This window comes from Myxocyprinus asiaticus, chromosome 14 (genome assembly GCF_019703515.2).
Source record: "Myxocyprinus asiaticus isolate MX2 ecotype Aquarium Trade chromosome 14, UBuf_Myxa_2, whole genome shotgun sequence".
Lineage (NCBI taxonomy): Eukaryota > Metazoa > Chordata > Actinopteri > Cypriniformes > Catostomidae > Myxocyprinus > Myxocyprinus asiaticus.
This window is the reverse complement of record NC_059357.1, coordinates 45,032,043-45,054,796: the sequence shown is the minus strand read 5'-3', so window position 1 is coordinate 45,054,796 and position 22,754 is coordinate 45,032,043. Positions and strand designations below refer to the sequence as shown.

At 37.0% G+C, this 22,754-nt stretch overlaps 2 protein-coding genes across 9 annotated transcripts in view; one reads left to right on the top strand and one right to left on the bottom strand.

Moving 5' to 3' along the window:
• Window positions 1–22,754, bottom strand: part of LOC127452166 (soluble calcium-activated nucleotidase 1-like) — a 54,573-nt gene that overhangs the window by 30,370 nt on the left and 1,449 nt on the right. For 2 of the 6 annotated variants that reach the window (XM_051717459.1, XM_051717455.1), the window contains exons 2-8: window positions 14,284–14,946; window positions 12,094–12,297; window positions 6,860–9,817; window positions 6,482–6,651; window positions 5,535–6,381; window positions 4,589–5,417; window positions 1,677–2,479 (exon numbers count right to left, since the gene is read on the bottom strand). In XM_051717459.1, coding sequence (XP_051573419.1) covers window positions 9,447–9,817; window positions 12,094–12,297; window positions 14,284–14,923 — 1,215 coding nt within the window. In that variant the 5' untranslated portion in view covers window positions 14,924–14,946 and the 3' untranslated portion in view covers window positions 1,677–2,479; window positions 4,589–5,417; window positions 5,535–6,381; window positions 6,482–6,651; window positions 6,860–9,446. Of the gene's footprint in view, window positions 1–1,676; window positions 2,480–4,588; window positions 5,418–5,534; window positions 6,382–6,481; window positions 6,652–6,859; window positions 9,818–12,093; window positions 12,298–14,283; window positions 14,947–18,234; window positions 18,304–22,754 lie in introns of those variants that run through there. The other 4 variants (XM_051717456.1, XM_051717457.1, XM_051717458.1 and 1 more) reach the window with 4 other exon arrangements.
• The window catches only part of LOC127452149 (transmembrane channel-like protein 6), an 85,605-nt gene continuing 78,941 nt past the window's right edge, over window positions 16,091–22,754 (top strand). For 2 of the 3 annotated variants that reach the window (XM_051717406.1, XM_051717405.1), the window contains exon 1: window positions 20,678–20,983. The gene's annotated coding sequence lies outside the window, so the exon portion shown is untranslated. Of the gene's footprint in view, window positions 16,234–20,677; window positions 20,984–22,754 lie in introns of those variants that run through there. The other variant, XM_051717407.1, reaches the window with a different exon arrangement.

Here is a 22,754-nt window from a genome sequence, read left to right as displayed (position 1 = left end):
GTCCCAAAGAAACCAAAAATCACAGGACTTAATGACTACAGACCTGTCGCCCTGACGTCTGTGGTCATGAAGTCATTTGAGAGACTGGTGCTGGCCCACCTGAAGAACACCACTGGACCCTTTCTAGATCCCCTTCAATTTGCTTATCGAGCAAACAGGTCTGTGGATGATGCAGTCAACATGGGATTGCATCATATCCTGCAACATCTGGACAGAACAGGGACATATGCAAGGATCCTTTTTGTGGACTTTAGTTCGGCTTTCAACACCATCATCCCATCTATACTCCAGAATAAATTACACCAACTCTCTGTTCCCTTGTCTATCTGTCAGTGGATTACCAGCTTTCTGACGGACAGGCAGCAGCTTGTGAGACGGGAAATTCACTTCCAGCACATATACAATCAGCACTGGTGCCCCCCAGGGATGTGTGCTCTCCCCACTACTCCCTCTACACCAACGACTGCACCACCAAGGACCCCTCTGTCAAGCTCCTGAAGTCTGCAGATGACACCACTGTCATCGGCCTCATACGAGATGACGATGAGTCTGCATACAGAAGTGAGGTTAAACAGCTAGCTGTCTGGTGCACTCAAAACAACCTTGAGCTGAACACACTCAAAATGGTGGAGATGATTGTGGACTTTACCCCAACACTGTCCCCCCTCACCATTCTAAACAGCACTGTGGCAGCAGTGGAGTCATTCAGGTTCCTGGGCACTACCACCTCACAGGAACTGAAGTGGGAGACCCTCATTGACTCCATGCAAAAAAGGCCCAGCAGAGGTTGTACTTCCTTTGCCAGTTGAGGAAGTTCAACCTGCCACAGGCGCTACTGATACAGTTCTACTCAGCAGTCACTGAGTCTGTCCTCTGCACTTCTATAACTGTCTGGTTTGGTTCAGCTAAAAATCACTTTGGACCCCACTCACCCTGCCCACTACCTTTTTGAACTGTTGCCTTCTGGCCGACTCTTCAGAGCTCTGAGCTTGTGTGTTCTATATATACTTTTTCAAAGTTAACAGGTTAAATGCATGCTGGGCAAAGGAACTCCTTCTCAATCCCAACACAGATGGAACCATCTGCTGCATTTTTCACATTGAATCTGAACAAGAAAATCAGAAAAAATAAATAAATAACTGAAAGCCACAAAACAAGCATATAAATGTTTTAATTTCTGTTTTGCTTTTTCTCTTGATGCCACATAATACCTTCACTTATTACCTAATAATTTTATAATTTTTATTAAGTGCAGATTCTGATATGAATAACAAAAAGCTCATATAAAAACAAGCTTAATGTATAGTTCTTAGTGCTTTTTGGAAATTATTAAGCCACTTAATGGAAGATACATGTCAGACAACTTTTGTGTAAATGAGAAAAAATTCCATACACTTTCCATGTTTTTATATAGTTTATATATTAGTGTATAAGGGACAGTGTAACGGGGAACACCCCATGTTTTAGGTAGAGAAATATTGTTAAAGTACTCATTTTTGTCTACAGAGCAGAATAAAAAAATAAATAAATAAAAACTCTTATGAAAAAAAACACATATTGTGTATCAGTGATGGTACACTAGCATAATAATTCCATGTAAACAATTTGTCTAAGAAAGACAAAGCATTTACACGCAAAAGCACTCTGCTAAAATTGAATGAAATACGCAGTCTTACCCAGTTGATTGTGGAGCAACATCTCTTTCTTTTAGGCTTTATCCCATCTTGCAAGCCATAGTAGTGACACATCTCTGAAAGATCATCTAGAAGAAACACAGCCATAGAAGGCCATACCAGGAAAATATTTCCCATAACACGTACATTTAAGTAGTTACACAAAAATTTTATAAAATGCATAATTTAGATATCCTGTTTTATTTATAAATAACAGAGTTTAATGTAACACTCAGACATATGTTGAAAGACATATGTGGTATGTGTTACCTATAATTATTAAATATACTGATAACAATAAGTGAGGGAAAATGTGAATGTTCCAATTTATTAGCATTTTCTAATCTAAATTAAGCAAATCTGTAGAGTAAACCAAAGAATAAAACCTGTCTCTTCAAGAACTGTGCGTGCCATCTCCTTCCTGTACTTTTCTAAGTCTTCTTCACTTAAAGGGAATTGAATGCAATCAACTGTCTCATTACAGAGGACATTTTCAGCAAACTGAATAAAAAATATAAATAAGTTAAAACACACACACACGTATTGGAATATGTCGCTCATTATATAAAGGTCTGTGCCCATAGTAACAATATAATGTTTGATAGTAAAAAAATCAGGAAATACTGGCAAAATAACTGTTTCTCAGCAAAACATTTACTGAAAAATCTATCTATCATTCTATCTACAGCATAACACATACTTTCAGGGAAAATACTCTGCATGATGTAGCATCCTATTGCACTGGGTGAGGAAGAGTCTCACAGGTCCACTTTTCAACTGCAAAACCCCTGCTCTTCATGAATGTCCTAATTATAAAATTCATTCTATGAGAGTCAATTAAATCAATGTAAAGAACATACAGTATAGTTAACATATACAGCTAACTTTAGTTAAACTGCTTAATTTGCTTTTGTACAATTTTCACGTTACATGGTCAATACATGTATAAGCTTGATAAACCAAACATAATTAATACTAATTACTGTAATACCCATTGCTTTCACCTGGTAATCACAACTGTTTAGCATATAAGTAGAACTGTGTGTGAGAGTTAGAGTAGAATAGGGATGCACCGATCCGATACCTGGATCGGTATCGCTCCGATACTGACATTTTAAATGGATCAGGTATCGGTCCGACGAGCCCGATCCAAATCCAATACTGTGTGTCAGTCATGTTCGTTACTGTCAACCTCAAAATATGACATAAAAGAACCATTAAAACACAAAGTAGTTCATATGACTCCATGCATTTTATTCAAAGCCACTTGAAGACGTGCGATAGCTCTGTGAATCACAAAAGGCTGTGTTTAATAAGTAAATATATAAAATGCACGTGCAGCGCCAGCCCGTTATTGAATGGCGCTGCTCTGTTTACACACACACACACACGGCTATTTTTAGCCTTCACGTGGTGTGCAATATTTCAGCGCTACTCACGAACAACATCTCAGATGTAGATGCTCAAAAGTTCGGTTCACTTATAATATGCATTTAGAATGGCACTGGAGGTGCTATTTTACCAGAATTTGAATAAGAAGCGAATTAAACTACTGTGAACTTACCTACAAACAGGACTTCTTGAGAGTTCAAAATGTCAAAATAAAAGCATGAGGGTTTAGAAGTTAAAGGTGTCACAGAGAGACTCATGGACGCAGAGATATGAACTCAGTAGCAGGGTTTATTGAACAGATGATTGAAACAGTGATGTAAACATTGTGAGTAAATCCAGTTGAGCAGAGTGGCAAACAGCAGGTGAGTAATATCCAGACAGGGTATAGACACAATGAACAGATAACTCACAACAGTCTTATGATATGTGCAGGCAATAATGAAGACACAGGTATGTTTGACATAGTAGAAAGGTCTGGAGTCTCAGAGATACTATCGATGAGAACAGACAAAGAGTGTGTGTGAAAGCGGGTATATATGCAGTCCTTGATTAGCCACTAATGATATGCAGGTGCGTGTAATCAGAACTCATGGGAGAGTGAGCACTGATGGCAGTGAGGAAGAAAGAGAGAGAGAGGCTGGTGGATCCATGACAAAAGGTGCACGATTGAGATATATTACTATATATTACTATTATAATATATTATTATTATTATCATTTGTTTACAAATGATAATAATATTTAAGTTGAATGTGTTCCAAAAAATAACTGTGTGAATGAAAAGTGGACTGATGTCTTACAACTAAATTGAACAAAAAAGAGATCTGAATCCTTAAGAGTCCAGATACAAGTTGGAAAAAAACGCTTTTTTTCTACTGATGACTTATACTGGAATTACTGTTCATTTTGCTGCTACATTATCCAGTATACTAGTTAACAATGAAGTTTTTCTTAATAAGCTATACATTTATATTGAAATAATGTGTAGTTAGAGGTTTGTGTTTCTTTACATATTAAAGAGTACTCCCAATTAGTTCCACACAATAATGTAAAGATATTCTAAACTGGTTATGCAAAAAAACAACACTGGTATCGGATCGGGATCGGTATCGGCTGATACTGAGATTTCCGATATCGGAATCGGATCGGAAGAGAAAAAGTGGTATCAGTGCATCCCTAGAATAGAGTAGACAAGACCGCAAGAGAGAGGAACACTTGAAAGAGGTAAACATGGACCCAAGTCAATGAAGTGCCTCAATAAAGTGATACTGTTAAAAAGAACTGATAAAAAGTAATTTATAAAGAACATTTTAGGGGTTCCAAATATGAAGCACATATAGAACAATTTTGGTTTCTATATAGAACCTATTGTTCCATGAGTAAGATTTTGAAAGAATGACTATTTGTGTTACAAGCGTGATCATGTTGGAATTTTGTATTAAGAGTTTTTAAAATTGTTCACATACTTGTGAAAATTGTACTAAAGCAAATGTAAAAAACTGTAATACTAACACCAACAGTACCTTGTGGACTCAAGGCATCTTGTCAGCTTCCGAGGAGTTGCTTTCAAAGGATCCAGCATGATCGTCCTCTGCTGTTTCGGGAAAATCATCTGAAATTTTAAAACCCCAACACACGCCAAACTGTCACATTACAACTCTTGGTCCATCATCATCTTTATGCTAAAATGTGTTGATAATATATCAGTTCTTTGTTTTTCAAGTCTCACCATCCAGCATCCAGTGATGGTGTTCATTCACAATACCCAAAATAAGGTTAAACCTTATAGGATCAATCTGAAACAAACTGTACATAATCTACTGCACTCACAATATTATAGTATTATTAGTTGTTGGCTTTATTACAACTACATGCAAGCATACACATCTGTTTTCTTACCTTCAATTTGGTCTTTTCATTTTCCAGATTTCAGACATTTCAAATGAATCTACAAACAGGGCCTGCTCCTGATGGGTCTTGTTGTATCTTCTCATGAGAATGAATAAATATTAATTCACAACCTTGGAATAAAAAGTACATGTCATGCAAAGATAACATGTATATGCTGAAATGTTAAAACTGTATTGTCAGGTAAACAAAATGATGTGGTTGTTACTATCTATAATAACTGGGTTCAATTTTAACTTGACAATAAGCTACAAAATTCTCAGATCAAATCAGATAGAAAGTGCTGTTAAACTATGCCTTTTACTCTTTACAGGGCCATTCTTACGTCACTCTCCAGCTCTTGATTGGGGGCAGTTCTTGCTATGTCCCACAAAAAAAGTTTATACGGTCCTATTCTTGAGAGAAGCACGTGAGGACACTTCCCATCCCAAGCGTCTCTTATGTCTGCAGATAATACATAAAGATATTTGTCTTAAATAAATAAACAAATACATAAATATTTTTATCTAAAAATAAAGATCTGGTTATTTCTGAAGATCTTGTGTACTCTGGGGAACTTACAACTTTCAACTGTATCATGTGTTGTGGTGGAGGCAGTGGTGGTGGCGTTGGAGACAGTGGTGGTGGCAGTGGTGGTGTTGGAGGCATTGGTGGCAGTGGAGACAGTGGTGGTGGTATTGGAGGCAGTGGTGGCAGTGGAGACAGTGGTGGTGTTCGAGGCAGTGGTGGCGTTGGAGGCAGTGGTGGTGGTGTTGGAGGCAGTGGTGGTGGTGGAGACATTGGTAGTGTTGGAGGCAATGGTGGTGGTGGTGGAGACAGTGGTGGTGGTGGTGGAGACAGTGGTGGTGGTGGCGTTGGAGGCGGTGGTGGTGGCGTTGGAGGCGGTGGTGGTGGCGGTGGAGGCAGTGGTGGTGGTGGTGGAGGCAGTGGTGGTGGCGGTGGAGGTGGTGATGTCTTCTACTGGGGGGCTATCATCTCCAGAGGTGGTTAGATTTTGAATGTGCAGGGGACTGTCTTGTATTAGGCCTTTTCTCTTTGCCTTTATTTTATGAGGGATTCTTGGCATCTCCTCTATATATGGCTTTAGATGGTCTATGCTGACTTTGGGGAGAACCTCGCCACAGCTATCCACAAGGTCAACAGATTTCCCCTCAACTCGGGTCACTGTAAAAGGACCAAGGTAGTCAGGATCAAGCTTTCTCCCTTTATGTTGCTGTGATCGAACGTTTTGTCTCCATACAAGATCACCAGTGTTGTACAATGTACCCTGCATTTTTTCAGTCCTTTCTTTTTTTTTTCCTACTGCATCCTGATTTTGTTTCCATAAAACCTGGAGAATTTGTTCATGCCGTTTTATCCCAGGAAAGACCTCCTCTTCTGCAACCACTTCCTTTATTGCACTGTCAACCTACACATGATAACCAAAAAGTTTAACTATTCAAATATTGGATCAGAAATCTGGACTCAGGAACAGGCAGAGATAATGAAATTTGATTATCTTCTCAAACCTGGTAGTGCTCTGGGTTTTCTGAAGGGTAGTGTTTCTCTGCCAAACATTAGGAAAAACGGAGAGTGTTTGGTTGATGGAGACTGTTTCTTGGGCCGGATTCCAAACATCACCGCATCCAAATACTGGTCCCACGTGTTTGATTTACTATTGACCAGTTTTCCCAGGGCCCTAGGTTTTCAGACATCACATTGTATTGAGTTGAAATAAAATAGATTTATATATATATTTTTGGAATAAAATAAACTGTTTCAGCGCAAAGAAAGAATAATTATAAGAAAAACAAAATCAGTACAGATGCAATAATGTTCCAGGCAGCACCTCTGGCATTTTGACCCCTAATAACAATTTAATTAACAATAATTAATCCAAATATTACCTCTGTATTGTCCCATTCATTTTCTCCACCAATCCATTGGTTTGATGATAAGGCGCACACAAGCTCCTTTTAATCCCCAAAATTTTGCATACATCTCTGTTTAACTGAAAGTACAAAATTCACTCATTATAATACAAAAAGTAATTAATTAAATATTTAATAATGAGGTGTAAAAGACAGAAAGTACAATAAAATAAAAATTTATATTTCAACTTATAATTTTTTAATGAACATTTTAGTGTATTTTTACATTTTGATTATTTACATTTATGAATCTATACCATGAAAAACAAAGAAATTAAATTAGACTTTTCACTATGGAAAAATTATATTTGCATTAACAACAACATATGTGATGATTAATGCAGCATTAACAATCCTTCCTTTCCCTGATCTGTACTTCAACTTGGGAATTAACTTTGGCTGTGTCTCATTTGGAAGGTTGCGTCCTCCTGAGGTCGTATTTCTCGGCCGCATACGTCTCGTTTCATAAAAGCGAGTAGGACACTTCAAATGCGACCTTCCTTCACGGGAATTCAGAGGATGCATGAGGTGTATCCTTCGTGGGCACTCACAACCCACAATTCTTTGCTTCAATGGACATGTGTAAAAAAAAAAAAATAACAACGCCAATTTGCCCGTAAATATGATGTTCAAACGCGAGTAATGATAATTCCCAAGTTGAAGTACCTCAATGGATGGGCGCAGAGTATATAATATGTATAATTTTTAATATATAATTAAAATAAAGTATTAGACTAAAAATACACCTGTAAAATCTATTTTCTTTTCTCTTTACATCATTATAACTCTCCTAAAATGTACCTCATACATTCCCTTCTATAGGGACTTTGTTCCCTTCTCACTCAAAGCGCTCGCACTTGTTTAAGAGTGGCGTGCTGTCATAGCAACCATGATACGTTCCGTTTCCGTTTGTTCTATGAAGGCCGTCTCGTTTAAATGAGATTTGTTGAAAGGAGGACGCTCGGTATACTGCAGCCTTCAAAGGACGCATCCTACCTAGCACGCAGCCTTCGAAACGAGACACAGCCATTACTTGCGTTTGAACATCATATTTACGGGCAAATTGGCGTCATTTTCTTTTTAGACATTTCCGTTGAAGCAAAGAATTGTGGGTTGTGAGTGCTCATGAAGGATACACCTCATGCATCCTCCGAATTCCCGCGAAAGAAGGTCGCATTCAAAGGCTGCATTCGAAGTGTCCTACTCGCTTTTCTGAAACGAGACAGCCTCGATGACGTATGCGGCCGACAATTGTGACCTCCTTCCAAACGAGGTGAATTGGTGAATTTTGGTGAATTGCCAAAACGCAGGTTCATGCTATAGAGTCATTGTAAGTTCTTCAGGGTTAATACTTTGGACTTTGCCTATTTTATCACCGCCAAAGTGTAATTTACAAAGTGTAATTTTTGAAATGCCATGGGAAACATGCTTTTTGGCACCACATAGTGTAGTTCAGGTATTTAAGCTAAGGGGGAAGACAATAACCAACCAGTTCCTGACACCTGGTTAAGGCCCTGGCAGTAACATAACTATAAAATGAAGTATTGTTTTTTTTATTACCCATATGTTTTAAAATGATCCTTAATCAACAGTTATTCATTATTTTAAAATAAAAAATCAGAACAGAAGCATACTCTTCGTGACCTCCAAATACATCAGCTTGCAATATTTGTTAACAGTAATTATGAATGAATGTGAGTTCTGTCTACATTTCCACTGATATGTTGTATGCAGCATTTCGTGTTGGTTCACTTTGAATGTGCTTTTTTATTTTTTTATAAAATCCCTAAAACCATGACAAATACAGACTGATAAAAAAAACTTCAGGTACATCAATATGATTCTTAAAAATAGTCAAGCACACATTTTCAGAAAACATAAAAAAAAAAAACAATAATAAAAAAAAAAAAACAATGATGCATCAATGGAAAATAATCATTCATAATTTTGAGACAATTCAGATTTTTTATATTTCATATATATATATATATATATATATATATATATATATATATTTATTTATTATTGTATCTGATCTTTTTACTTCATTTAGATCAAAAGAAAAACAAAAACACACATTATGAGAAATATGACATTCAGCAAAAACACATGGCAACCTCAGTGATGTTTACAAAATATGTATGAAAATTATGTTGTGTTTTCTATTGTATAGCACTTCATTCTGTTACATTCGTGACAAGTAAAGTACTGGCATGAGACCACTTGCTGTTGTAGCAAAGGTCTTTGTTGAGAATGGCAATAATAAAAAATAACAATTATATATATATAAAAAAAATAAAATACAAATTGTGCTTTTGATTAAGGCACTGACAAGTCTCATATACAAATTAAAGCATGACAATCCTAAATCATTTAGTCTAACTAACCAGAACCCAACTTTAGGCAATGGCTGCCAACAGCCAGTTGGCATTATGAGAATCAATGAGAGAAATGTCAATTCTTCATCTATTTCAACATAGAGACACCTCATTGTCCACATCTAGATGTAAATCATCTAGAAAAAGGGCATTAACCAGTTCTTGGCACGTATATGTCTCTAGCACTAAATGAACTCAAGTCCCTCATACTTTACGTCTCCAATCTTAGTTTCAGGAAGTAGAATTCGCCCATCCAGGGTGAAAACCACAATGTAAGTGGCAATTTTCCCAGCATCCTCCTCAGATTTGAGGGCAACAATAATCTGGTCGTCTGTGTTTGGGACAAACTTGAAGGAGGAAAAGCCATGGGTAGGGTTCAGAGGTCCCACCTCTCTCGCTTTGATGTCCTGGAAGTCTGGAGAGCAGCTGAGCATTATATTGATGCCCCGCCGCTCATCCGCGGTCTCATCGTACCGCTCGCTGCTAGCACGCCGTGGCAGGAAGAACCAACGTTGCAGTGTGTCGCTCCAAGCTGCCGACTCATGTATGAGGTACCCTGAGACGACCATACAATTAATTAACAGACATGAAGCATTCTTAAAAAATACTGAACAAAAGCGGATCTACAGAAACCTGTCAAGAACATATCCGTGTCATATATCAGGCTACGCAAGATTCACCCGTTTATACACTCACTGAGCACTTTATTAGGAACACCTGTACACCTACTTATTCATGTGATTATCTAATCAGCCAATCATGTGGCAGCATTGTAATGCATAAAATCATGCAGATACGGGTTAGGAGCTCCAGTTAATCCTCACATCAACCAACAGAATTGGGAAAAAATGTGATCTCAGTGTTTTTGACTATGGGATGATTGTTGGTGCCAGACGGGCTGGTTTGAGCATTTCTGTAACTGCTGATCTCCTCTGATTTTTACGCACTAGAACGACGTTTTCACATCTCTAGAATTTACTGAGAATGGTGCCAAAATGAAAATCATCCAGTGAGCGGCAGTTCTGCGGACGGAAAAGCCTTGTTGATGAGAGAGTTCAATGGAGAATGGCCAGACTGGTTCGAGCTGACAGAAAGGCTATGGTAACTCAGATAATCACTCTGTAAAATTGTAGTGAGCAGAACAGCATCTCAGAATGCAAAACACGTCAAACCTTGAGGCGGAAGGGCTACAACAGCAGAAGACCACGTCGGGCACTTTATTAGGACTAGGGCTGCAACTAACAATTATTTTGATAATCGATTAATCTTCAATTATTTTTTTCGATTAATCGAAAGGAAAAAAAACCCCAAAATTTTTATTTCCTGTATTTTATTAAAATGTGATTTATTTTTTTATTTTTATTAAATTATAAAGAATATTTGGTTTGATTTACAGTGCTGAATTTTACTACATGATTTTATACTCTCACAAAACTTTGATCAAAGCCTGAATCATGAAAAGTTAAGTTTGAATGTATTGTTATTATTAATAATATTATTACTTTCAGGACATATGAACAAGTTCCTTTCCTTTACTTGTAAAGCTTAACAAAAAGTACTATTCATTAAAGAGTAAAATGATCCATCAGGGATGGAGTGGGACAAAAAAAATCAGTCCATCAGAGGGCAAAATTACACCAGAATAAAAATATTAATAATTCTTCCCATCTGAAAAAGACATAATTATGTTACTGATTACATACATTAAGAATTTAAATTCATATTGTAAGTTTTAAAAAAGTATAGTCACTCATTACATGTTTCTAAACTATTCTATTTGAAAAAAAAAAAAAACAATTAATGGTAGTGTATGTTTATCAGTAAAATAACATTTTCCATAGAATACATGTACTGGTGAAATTAGACATTACATTTGACATTATCAGGACTATCAAATATCAGGACCCTTAGTATTATTCTACATTATATTCAGCATACAGTATATATAGTACAATCATCAGATTTACCCTTGTGCTGAAAAGTCTCATCCTAGACTTTTTGTCTAGACATCCTAAGCTCATTGCATTACATGCGCTTACATGATGAGAAGAAACCATCTAAAACATTTTAAAAGCTGGCACACTTGGACCTCTGAGACATTGTGACATTCATGAAAGCTGCATAATTGATCACATTGAAACTGAAATTGCAGTATGATGTTGCACGTGTGTAATCAAAATGATGGCTCTCCCATTCTCCACTGCAATCGGTTTGATTGATGTGGATGCGCGCGTGCGTGCTTGATAAAGTTTAATGGAGACTCGCATGTAGTAAAGACAAACGGTTTTGCGAAATGGAAATACGCGCCTGATTTTGAATTCATAACGTATACAATACAAAATAGTAGTAAAATGTAAATTATGCATTGGAGAGAAACAAGTCTTAAGCGCATTAAAACAGCACAAACCCTCTTTCAATGCACCTGATTCAGCAACCGCTGCAAAATGGCACCGCGATATGCCGAAAAGAGCGTTTTTTTCCCCCGCTTCAACTTGTCTCCGTCGTTTTTCAAACGAGTTTCATCATGCAACACATTTTACACTGGGCTGTAAAGTGACATCACTGACAGAGGATCTCCGTGATGAAATTCGTTGTCGATAATTTTCATTATCGATCATTATCAATTTTATCGATTAGTTGTTGCAGCCCAAATTAGGACCAGTGTTCCTATAAAGTGCTCAGTAAACGCAATAAGCCACTTCTGACATGATAATGGAAAAGTTTGCACCTGTTTGCAGACAATTAATACAAAGTCCCAAAGCTCTAGTCTAACTGGTATTTCACATTTCACTACCTATACATGTCAGATGTCAGTGAAAGGCTGCCGCTTACCGGGAGGACTGATACCCGCGGCGCTGCGGAGAGAGTTGTATTTAGGCACCCAGTTCATGTGCTGCACATCTCCATGGAAACCCACCACTTTCACCCACTCTGGATTTTCATTGAGCACCTCTCCTGTGGTGGTGGTCCACTCCTTCCCCAAACCTCCCACGTATAAATGCTCGTCCTTCACAGCAAGCCACTCTGCCTTAAACCCTGAGACAGAGAGAGAAAGAAAACGAGAGCCTAGCTGTAGTTTTACAGAGTTTTATATTTCGATAGTTGACATAAAATACTTTTGGAAAATGTACATGTCTAGCGATGTGACATGCTATACCCCATTTTAAACATAATTTTGGTAATTGACCCTTCACTAAGCTCTGCCCCTCTTGGTTACTATCAGTCCCTCTTACAAGCTTTGCAGAAATTGCCATAGGAATAAATGGGAGATTGCCATGAATGGTGAGTTTTTTGGCAAAACTACTCTTATAAAATGAATGGATAATATTTTTACATGGGCTGGAATGAAGAATGACATTGCAAAACATTTTAATCTGGCTTTTTTTTTTTTTTTTTTTAAGAAGTTGTAAAATTACACAGTAATTAAAAACCGTGGAGACTGTAAATCAGAATCTAGACAAACAGTTATCACAGTCACTCAAAAAGAGAAAAGCTTCATTTGATGGCGACAATTACACACCTGATAACATTAGCTTAAGTGAACAGAACTGCTCATAATGTCTCATAACACATTCACTAAGACCTGAATCAATACATACATTAATTAACGTTAAGTTATTAGCTTTAATTTATCTTGGAGCAAATGTATGTGTCCTTGCTGATGTTATACATGTTTATTTGGAAATGAAGACTGACACATATTTCCATCTATAGCATGTTCTTCTGAAGATTTATTTAAAACAAAAAATAAAACCATGTGTAACCTCTCTGGGTACCTTGCATCACTATTATAAACGACACGGCGTCAAAAAAAAGTTTTTTTTTTTTTTTTCATATTTTGGGATAGAAATTATCCAATTCTGCTGAAAACTATTTAAACACACATGACTCCCATTGATTCTCATTAGAAAAAGCAAATGCTTGTCAGATGAAAATGGTGAACGGCAACAGTTGCTTGGTAGGATTGGTCAGTAACATTTTTAATGCGGGTCTTAGTAAAGAGTCAATTGTTTTATAATTATACATGCAGATTTATGGAGCTAATATTAACTGAGAAACTTCATGGAATATTTGGACTGTTATAATTGGAATATCCATGAAATTATTAAGTATCCATTACACTTTTAAAAATGTATTTTTCATGCCATTTTTTAGTGGTCATACTATTTAAAATGCGAAAAATAATTAAAAATAGTGAAAAACTTAAAAGAAATGGTAACCAGTTACAGGACCTAAAAAAAAACATGAATAAGCAAACAAATAAACAAACAAATCTAGATTGCTCCCATTATACTCAATGCAACTGTGTACACTGGAAGCAGCAGCACATTCAGTTGAAAGACACATGGTTCCTATTTTGACAAGCTACTTTTATTTTCCTGTCCATTTAAAATAAATCATGTAATTTACAAATATCTTGTGTGAATTGATTGCTATACATTTTATTTGTTATATATTTAACTAACGTAAATTTAAATACATTGTCACGTCAAATCTTGTGATTGCTTTTAGATGCTAAATTAAATTACCTTAGATGTTCTTATAACTAGGAGTATGACTCATAAACAAAAAGACATGATGTGCCATGTCTGTAGTCAGGTCATGTACAGAATGTGCTCATCCAGAATGGTCTTTTTACTACAGAAGTATTTGTGCATTTGCAACTGTAACCCACTAAGTAGCACTATAACCAAACAATTTCAATTTGATCTCCATTTACAAATCAAAATGTCACTATTCTAGTCTATTTCATGTTCACTTAAAGGTGCAAAAATAAATAAATAAATAAATAAATAAATAAATAAATGTCCCTTTGGGCTGCCTGCCGATAATTTTGCAAATGAGTTTTGCATCTGACTTGTATGTATTTCCCGCAGCAGCTTTACCACAGGGATAAGGGTCATTCTGGTTGGTGTAGTGATTCAAGTCATCATTCAGCTCAAATCAGTGGAAACACTGGCGAGTTCTGAGAAGTACTGGTATAGGCACCATTTCAGCGGCAAAGGTACTCGAGACACTAACCTTTAGAAACAGAGCCATCACCATCTGGCAGTATGACCCAGGGAACTACCTTCTGTCCTTCTATGTTATATACTACGCCGGTACGATCATCCACACTGTACAGTTTCCCATTAAAGACCACTAATTCAGAGAGCTCCATGCCTCGACCCTTCTCTGCCAGGTGGCTTTCCAGGACCACCAGGTCCTGGTCCCACTCAACCGCCACCGTATCTCCACTCTCTGACACCAGAAGATAACCCTTCAGCATATAACTGAACCATGTCAGCTTCTTTTCACTGCGCGAGTTTGTGTCCAGGTCAGCGATGACCCCAATACGGTAGCGCATGCCCTGGGTTGTGTGTTCTGGCGGACTGAGGGGGTAAGTGTCATTGTAGTGGTCCTCCGCTTGGATCTCTGGATGGTTCAACCTCAAGCCATATCTGCCGTTTCGTTGAGGATGGAAGGGCAGAAACTGCATGTAGATGAAGAGGACGAGGGTAAGCGCTGACACGACCACCACAATGGTTTTCCATTTGATGCGGAAGCGGGAGTCCGTCGTGTTAGTCATGGAAGCGAGCATCGGGAGCCCTCCAACAGTGATGCGCAGAGAGTTCATAGGCTCATTTTGGTTAAGACGTGCATAGCCTGGAGAAACAGGCATGGAGGAGGGCGTGGCAGCCACACCTGAACAGGAAACAGAGGGTATAGTTACAGTTGAAGTCTGAAGTTTGCATACACCTTAGCCAAATACATTAAAACTCAGTTTTTCACAATTACTCACATTTAATCGTAGAAAACATTACCTGTCTTAGGTCAGTAAGGATCATTACTTTATTTTAAGAATGTAAAATGTAAGAATAATGTTAGAGAGAATTATTTATTTCAGCTTGTATTTCTTTAATCATATTCCTTGTGGGTCAGAAGTTTACATACAATTTGTTAGTATTTGGTAGCATTGCCTTTGAATTATTTAACTTGGGTCAAATGTTTTGGGTAGCCTTTCACAAGCTTCTCACAATAAGTTGCTGGAATTTTGGCCCATTCCTCCTGACAGAACTGGTACAACTGAGTCAGGTTTGTAGGCCTCCTTGCTTGCACATGCTTTTTCAGTTCTGCCCACAAATTTTCTATCAGATTGAGGTCAGGGCTTTGTGATGGCCACTCCAATACCTTGACTTTGTTGTCCTTAAGCCATTTTGCCATAACTTTGGAGGTATGCTTGGGGTCACTGTCCATTTGGAAGACCCATTTGCGACCGAGCTTTAACTTCCTGGCTGATTTCTTGAGATGTTGCTTCAATATATCCACATAATTTTCCTTCTCCATGATGCCATCTATTTTGCAAAGTGCACCAGTCCCTTCTGCAGCAAAGCACCCCCACAACATGATGCTTTCACCCCCATGCTGCACGGTTGGGATGGTGTTCTTCGGCTTGCAAGCCTCACCTTTTTCCTCCAAACATAACGATGGTCATTATGGCCAAAAAGCTTTTTTTTTTAATTTCATCAGACCAGAGGAAATTTCTCCAACAAGTAAGATCTTTTCCCCACGTGCACTTGCAAACTGTAGTCTGGCTTTTTATGGCAATTGTGGAGCATTGGCTTCTTCCTTGCTGAGCAGCCTTTCAGGTAATGTTGATATAGGACTCGTTTTACTGTGGATATAGATACTTGTCCACCTGTTTCCTCCAGCATCTTCACAAGATCCTTTGCTGTTGTTCTAGGAATGATTTGCACTTTCCGCACCAAACTATGTTAATCTCTAGGAGACAGAATGCGTCTCCTTCCTGAGCGGTATGATGGCTGCGTGGTCCCATGGTGTTTATACTTGCGTACTATTGTTTGTACAGATGAACGTGGTACCTTCAGGTGTTTGGAAATTGCTCCCAAGGATGGACCAGACTTGTGGAGGTCTTGGCTGATTTCTTTTGATTGTCTCATGATGTCAAGGAAAGAGGCACTGAGTTTGAAGGTAGGCCTTAAAATACATCCACATATACACCTCCTATCAGAAGCTAGAATTGCCTAAAGGCTTGACATCATTTTCTGGAATTTTTCAAGCTGCTTAAAGGCACAGTTAACTTAGTGAATGTAAACTTCTGACCCACTGGAATTGTGATATAGTCAATTAAAAGTGAAACTATCTGCCTGTAAACAATTGTTGGAAAAATGACTTGTGTCATGCACAAAGTAGATGTCCTAAAAGACTTGCCAAAACTATAGTTTGCTAATATGAAAGTTTTAATGACTTCAACCTAAGTGTATGTAAACTTCTGACTTCAACTGTAGGTCCACGTGACACAGTTAAGGTGATGTGTGATACTTTCTCCTATCAAAGTATTACAGTATATACAGTCAACTATTAGTAGGTTGAATTCCTGAAAAATTTGAACACTGTTGCATTATCAAATCTCTGTTTTTCTTTGTTGTTTAAGTATCCCAACAACTAACATTGGCTCAACCAATGCCATGATTATGGGGGCAGGGGGGAAACAACTATGACTTTTGCAATTACATTTGTTGACACTAGTGGTGCAGAAATTGCACACTTCAGCTTTAACAAGATATTTCCACCATATGTAGTTAAGCTGTTCATACTGAAAATTATTTTATTGAGGTAACACAATGGCTATATCCTCGTGGACATTGTATTTTGGCTTCGCTATATGCAATGCATAATTTAAATAAATTTAAACAGACTGATCTCAGTTCATGAGACATTGCGGTCAGTAAAGGGTTACATTTTCATGTGAAAAAACAACATGGTGCCGACCACAGCGGAGTTTGTCTTTGGGAGAAACATCAACAAAACTACATCTGGTAAGAAACCTAATTAGGTTTTAATTTGAAACCTTTTTGAGTCAAAAGATTAGAGTCTCTAGATTCATCCAATATGCCATTTTTAATTTAATTTTAACTTAATTTTGCCATACATTTTTAGGAAAACTATTTTTTCCTGTTTATTATGTGCTACTAGTTACAAATCAAAAAGGGAAATGAAAAATGCACGCAGCAGTCCCACTCACGTCTCAGGAGGTTAAAGTTGTGACATCACAAATCAGACATTGCTATGGCTAAAGAGCAAGATGTTTTACTCTACACATGCAATATCTAGCTGATGATATATTGTAGAGCATAGTATAGATAACTACAAAATGTATATTTATTATAGAGATTTCCATGACCTTTTCATGCCTGAAAAAAAAAATTCCTTGATGTTTCTAGGTTTTCCATAACCGTGGGAACCATGTCACTCAAAATGGGAATAAAAAGAAGAAAAAATTCAAATCGGTCACACTAATGTGTATGCACATTCTACACAAACAGGCGATGTGCATCTATCAAAAAGGTGATTGGCTCTTTTAACTTAAAGGCGGTACTTACAGCCGCCATATTTAACATTGCGATTTCTACCCTTCGGTTTCCTATGAGTGGGCCGTCTTTTCCTTATGCCGTCTCTGGTCACCGCATTATGTTGCTGCTTATTTGCATTAAGTTAAACTTTTCTCAGCCTTGTTCCTTGATATGCCCAAAGTTGTTGTCACTCCTGTCACCTCAAACTGCCAACTCTCAATGGAACTGAATGACTTCTGTTCACTATGATGCTTTAAATTGCTGCCAGTGTGAATTCACAATCTGTTTCAAGCGTAACCACCTTCTTGCAGTGCTGATATACTTGTTTAGCAGCTTTCTTCTACTATCTATTCCTCTCAATCTTTAATTCATTCATTGAAACATACCAGAAGTTTTTACATTTACAGTTGGATATTTTCCCAGCTCAAGTGCAAGACACCTCAACTAGTTAGTAAATCTCAAACATTTACTACTGACTAGATTCTCATTTAACTAACCTTTTTAAATTTTAAAAATGTAAACAAAATTAAATGCTCACATCAAAAACAAAATGAACAAACAAGTGTTAGAAGAACATTCTGGTCCTACATAATTTGGACACAAGACACCAACCACTTACCAGCATCTCTTCTGTACCCGAGTTGTCAGACTATGACAGGACACATTGAAAGGCATAGCAACACTTTCAGTAGGAAATGAACAGTGTTGACGTGGAGGTAAGGAGTGGCTTAGTGACCCGAGATTAGGCAAATAGAGTGAAAACAGGTATGGCTGGATAGTGAACCTGCTTGGTGGTTTAACACAATTGTTACTTAAATAACTAATTACAGTAATGGTAATTAGCAGCATTAATATAGGTTCTAACTGTAGTAAAGATACAATTTAAATCTTCAATCTGGTTTTAATGGCAAAAATTTTTGTTTAATATTTGATAAATTCAACACTATGTTCGCAGTTTAGGGCCATGACTGCAAGCTAAGTGTTTGACCAAATTTCAAAATATATATTTAATTTGCATATGGTTACACTTCTGTTTACTTTTATTTGATAGCTGAGACACTGTTATCTTATTTCCAGTTACATATAATCAGGGTTGGGAGGGTTACTTTTGAAATGTATTCCACTACAGATTACAGAATACATGCTATAAAATGCAATTTGTAACGTATTCCGATTACTCAAGGTCAGTAATGTAATCTAAATACTTTGGATTACTTCTTCAGCACTGGTAGATTTTTTCAATTGTTTTGACTATAAAAAATAAGCCAGTACAGTAAGTTAAAAACATATTCTCTGATAAAAGCCTAAATTGTTATGCAGTGTTGCTTCTAAAACAAGATAAAGCAAATGTATCTTGTTTTAAGGATTTTTAGATATTTTTACAGGAAAACAATACAAAATTTCTCATCAAGAATAAGATTTTTGCCCTAATACCAAAAGTCTTACTAGAAAAAAAGAAATTATGATCTAACGTGGATTTTCTTGATAAAAAATATGATCATGCCTGGTAACACGTGCAGGTAAAATGGCTAGAAATAGCATTTTAGCTTAGCGTAAAGCTGACAATTTACACAAGGTTTATTTCTATTTCTTGTGCTCCAAACTTACTTCAAACTTACTTCTCTGTCTGCTCGTATAAATGTAACACATCTTAGTGTTTCACCGCTTTTTTCAAACATTATATGGATAAATGTTTTTCACCTGAAAGGACTAAATATTAAATGAAACAAATGACAATAAAATGCAAAGTAATCTCTTCAGTAATCAAAATACTTTTTGAATGTAACTGTAATCTAATTACCAATGATTTAAATTGTAACTGTAGTGAAATACAGTTACTTATATTTTGTATTTTAAATACGTAATCCTGTTACATGTATTCCATTACTCCCCAACCCTGAATATAATTTACGCTTATGTTGGCCTGTGGTGTCAATGTAGTGCATTGTATTTTAATCATTCTTTTAAAAAGTATGCTTTTTGTCACAGACACACTTCGTTTTAGAAAAGGATTAACACTAGTCCAGGGGCCAGATTCACAAAATGTTCTTAAGAAGAAATTTCTTCTTAACTATCATTTTCTTCTTAATTTGTAACTTAAGAAAAAAGTTAAGAATATTTTGTATTCCCGAATAAACTTCTTAAGAAAAAAGATAAGAACTTTCTTAAGATTGTTCTTAAGAAAAAACTTAAGAAGAATTCAAATTCTCAAAAAAAAAAAAAAAAAAAAACTTAAATATCATCGTAAATAACATCTTAAAGTTAGGATAACATCACAGTTGTCTTAAATCCTAAAAGGTAAGATGTTTTATGAATTTACTGGGTTTTTCTTGTTGAGTCTTTATGTAGAAAATTTATTTTAGACCGAAAAACGTTTTTGACTGTTTTGTGTTTAATTATATGTTTATTTTCACCTTGTACTAAACCATGTAAATGTTATCACCAAATTCAAACAATAAATGTTGTTTTGAAGCTTCTTAATGTGGTGACCAATCATGCTAATGGATGCACTACATATAACGCTCTCTCCGCGATCTTTAGAGTTCATAGAAACATAATAATTATAACATTAGAAAGCTGAGACTCTTTTTCACCCCCCCATCCACATCCCTATCGGACTTGGGCACAGTGGAGAAAGCCTCCACCACCTTTCCCATTTACCCGCCTCTTTCCGACATGATATAATTATCAAGCTTCTCAAGGAGAACTTTTTCCTTGCAGTAATTTCCTCAGCTCTTATCTGCTGAAGTTTTTGTTTCTTTTCTTTCCTCCATGTCAAATTAAAAGTTATCAAATGGTTAGCAGCAAGTAAATTCTCCTCTGACTGTTAATGTTGTTAAACTAACACTCACACACTTTACATTCAAAATAATTATCGTGAGATGCTTGCTACTTAAAACAAAAATAAGGTTAATAGATATTTTTCGTTACGATTTACCAGTGTTGAAGTACTGAATTTGTTGTAGGCTATTAGACAAGGCAAGCCAATGAGCAGGCTGATCAGACAATGTCAGCCTGTCTTTTTAATCTTAAGAAAAATTGTACACAGAGACGTTACAACGTGGTAGGCAAACCAGGCAATTGCCTGGGGCCCCGAGCTGGAAAGGGGCCCCCTCAAGGACAGCTGATTACATTGGACCACAGCAACGACAACATGGAACCCCCTTAAATTCTTTGATGGTACAAGACACTGCAATGACACGTACGGAACCCCACTAAAGGGGCCCCCATGCTACGAGCTTGCTGTCAAAAGTTTCGTAGTTTCAGAGCGGCAATTAAATGACGGACCATGAAGCGGATTTACCCGTCCGGGCATATTAAAAGGAAACGAAAGCAAGAGGAAGAGGAAAAGAAAAAACGAGACCGTGGTAAGTGAGAATCTGTTACATTGAATGAAGTAGTAATGTCAAGGGGTTTAATTTGTCCCACCATGCATCAGAAAAGTTGGTTGTCATTTGTCTGTTCAATGCTAACAACAGCTAGTTAATCAGTAGACTAGCTTACTCTGTCTAAAACGTGTGTTGCATAAACCATAGCTAGTATATCTCTGTAAATTTGTTTTTACAATTGTATAAAATGTTAACATAAGCTATGTTCTTCTTGCCAATGTCTGTGCTGTGTATACAGAACCTTGCATAGTATAAGTTAGTTATGCCAAGCGTTTAATTTCTCCCATTAGCAGCATAATGATTTGGTTGTCAATGGCTAACAACAACGATGCTAACAACAGTTACTTTGTCAGTAGACTAGGTTAGCTTGTTCTGTCGAAACTGTCACAGTAACAGATATAATATCTTCCAAATATGTTACTAATGCATATTTGGAAGATATTATATCTGTTACTGTGATAGTTTCGACAGAACAAGCTAACCTAGTTATTTTATATATCTCACTGAATTTGCTTGTAAAAATGTTACAGTAAACAAAATGTTAACATAAGCTAAAGTGTTGTTGTTGCCAATGGCTGTTGGTGAATTATTTCACACAGGTCCCTTCTGCCTGGGCCACCAGAGTCTCTAGAAATGCCCCTGACACTTAGGAACGTTCTTACAAACTTCTTAGAATTTATCCAAAGAACGTTCTTAATTTTTTTTCTTAAGAACATTTTCTTGAATCTGGCCCCAGGACTATATACAGTATATTGTATCTTCTGCATAATGCCGCAGCCTGTTTCAGCTTACCCCCGCCCCTTCTGCCCCGTTTCGCGGCCGGCCCACCGGGAAAAGTCCCGGTTCTCCCTATGGCCAGTCCGCCCCTGCTATTGGGAGACTGATGAAGCGACCGATTTTAAGATTATCGTCATCTGCACAATTTCTGTTTTTAAATATTTTGTGAATTTCGAGGAAATATTGCGTATTATTATTATTATTTAGTATAATATCGACATTATCATGGTAATTCAAATCTTTTCATTATCAAAGTCTAAAACCTCCATAATGGTTGACCACAAATCTATATATTGATCCAATAGTAGGCACTACCAAACAATGTAGTTAAGAAATCCATAATTGTTGCAGAATTACGGAAGCTCTGAACCGCAAGGTGAAAAAAACAAACGAGTGAAAAAAAAAAGAATACTGTCTCAGTTCCTTCCTGAGCCTAAGTCTTAAAAAAATTTCTCTCTTCCTAAATTTTTTTTTCTCTCTTCAAAAAAAACAAAACATTTTTTTCTCTATTCAAAAACCTTTTTTTCTCTTCAAAAAAATGCATGCGGTACCAACCTTGGCCACCAGGTGCCACTATCAGTAAACATGTAATCTTATGCTTTTAATGCTTTCTCTGTTGCTATATAGCTGCATAATACATTTATTATTTATTTAAGGGTTTGCAAAGTCAATCTACTGTGGATTGTTAGCAATATCAAATGTTTGCCAGGATAACTGTACTTGTATTAATGGGATCAACCTGCAGTATTTCTGTATAGCACTTTGGTTAGCCCGCTCGCTGTTTTTAAAATATGCTCTATTTGTAATTAGCAGTACCAAAACCCCCCCAACAACAGAAATCATTATAGTTTTATAGCTTCACGCCCATACTGCTAATACAAAACAGGTGTGTGTAGCCTACTAGTCTTCCACCCGGCGGAACCCAGGGAGCGATACTATAGGTGATTCCTCACCCCTCACCAATTTGTTTGGG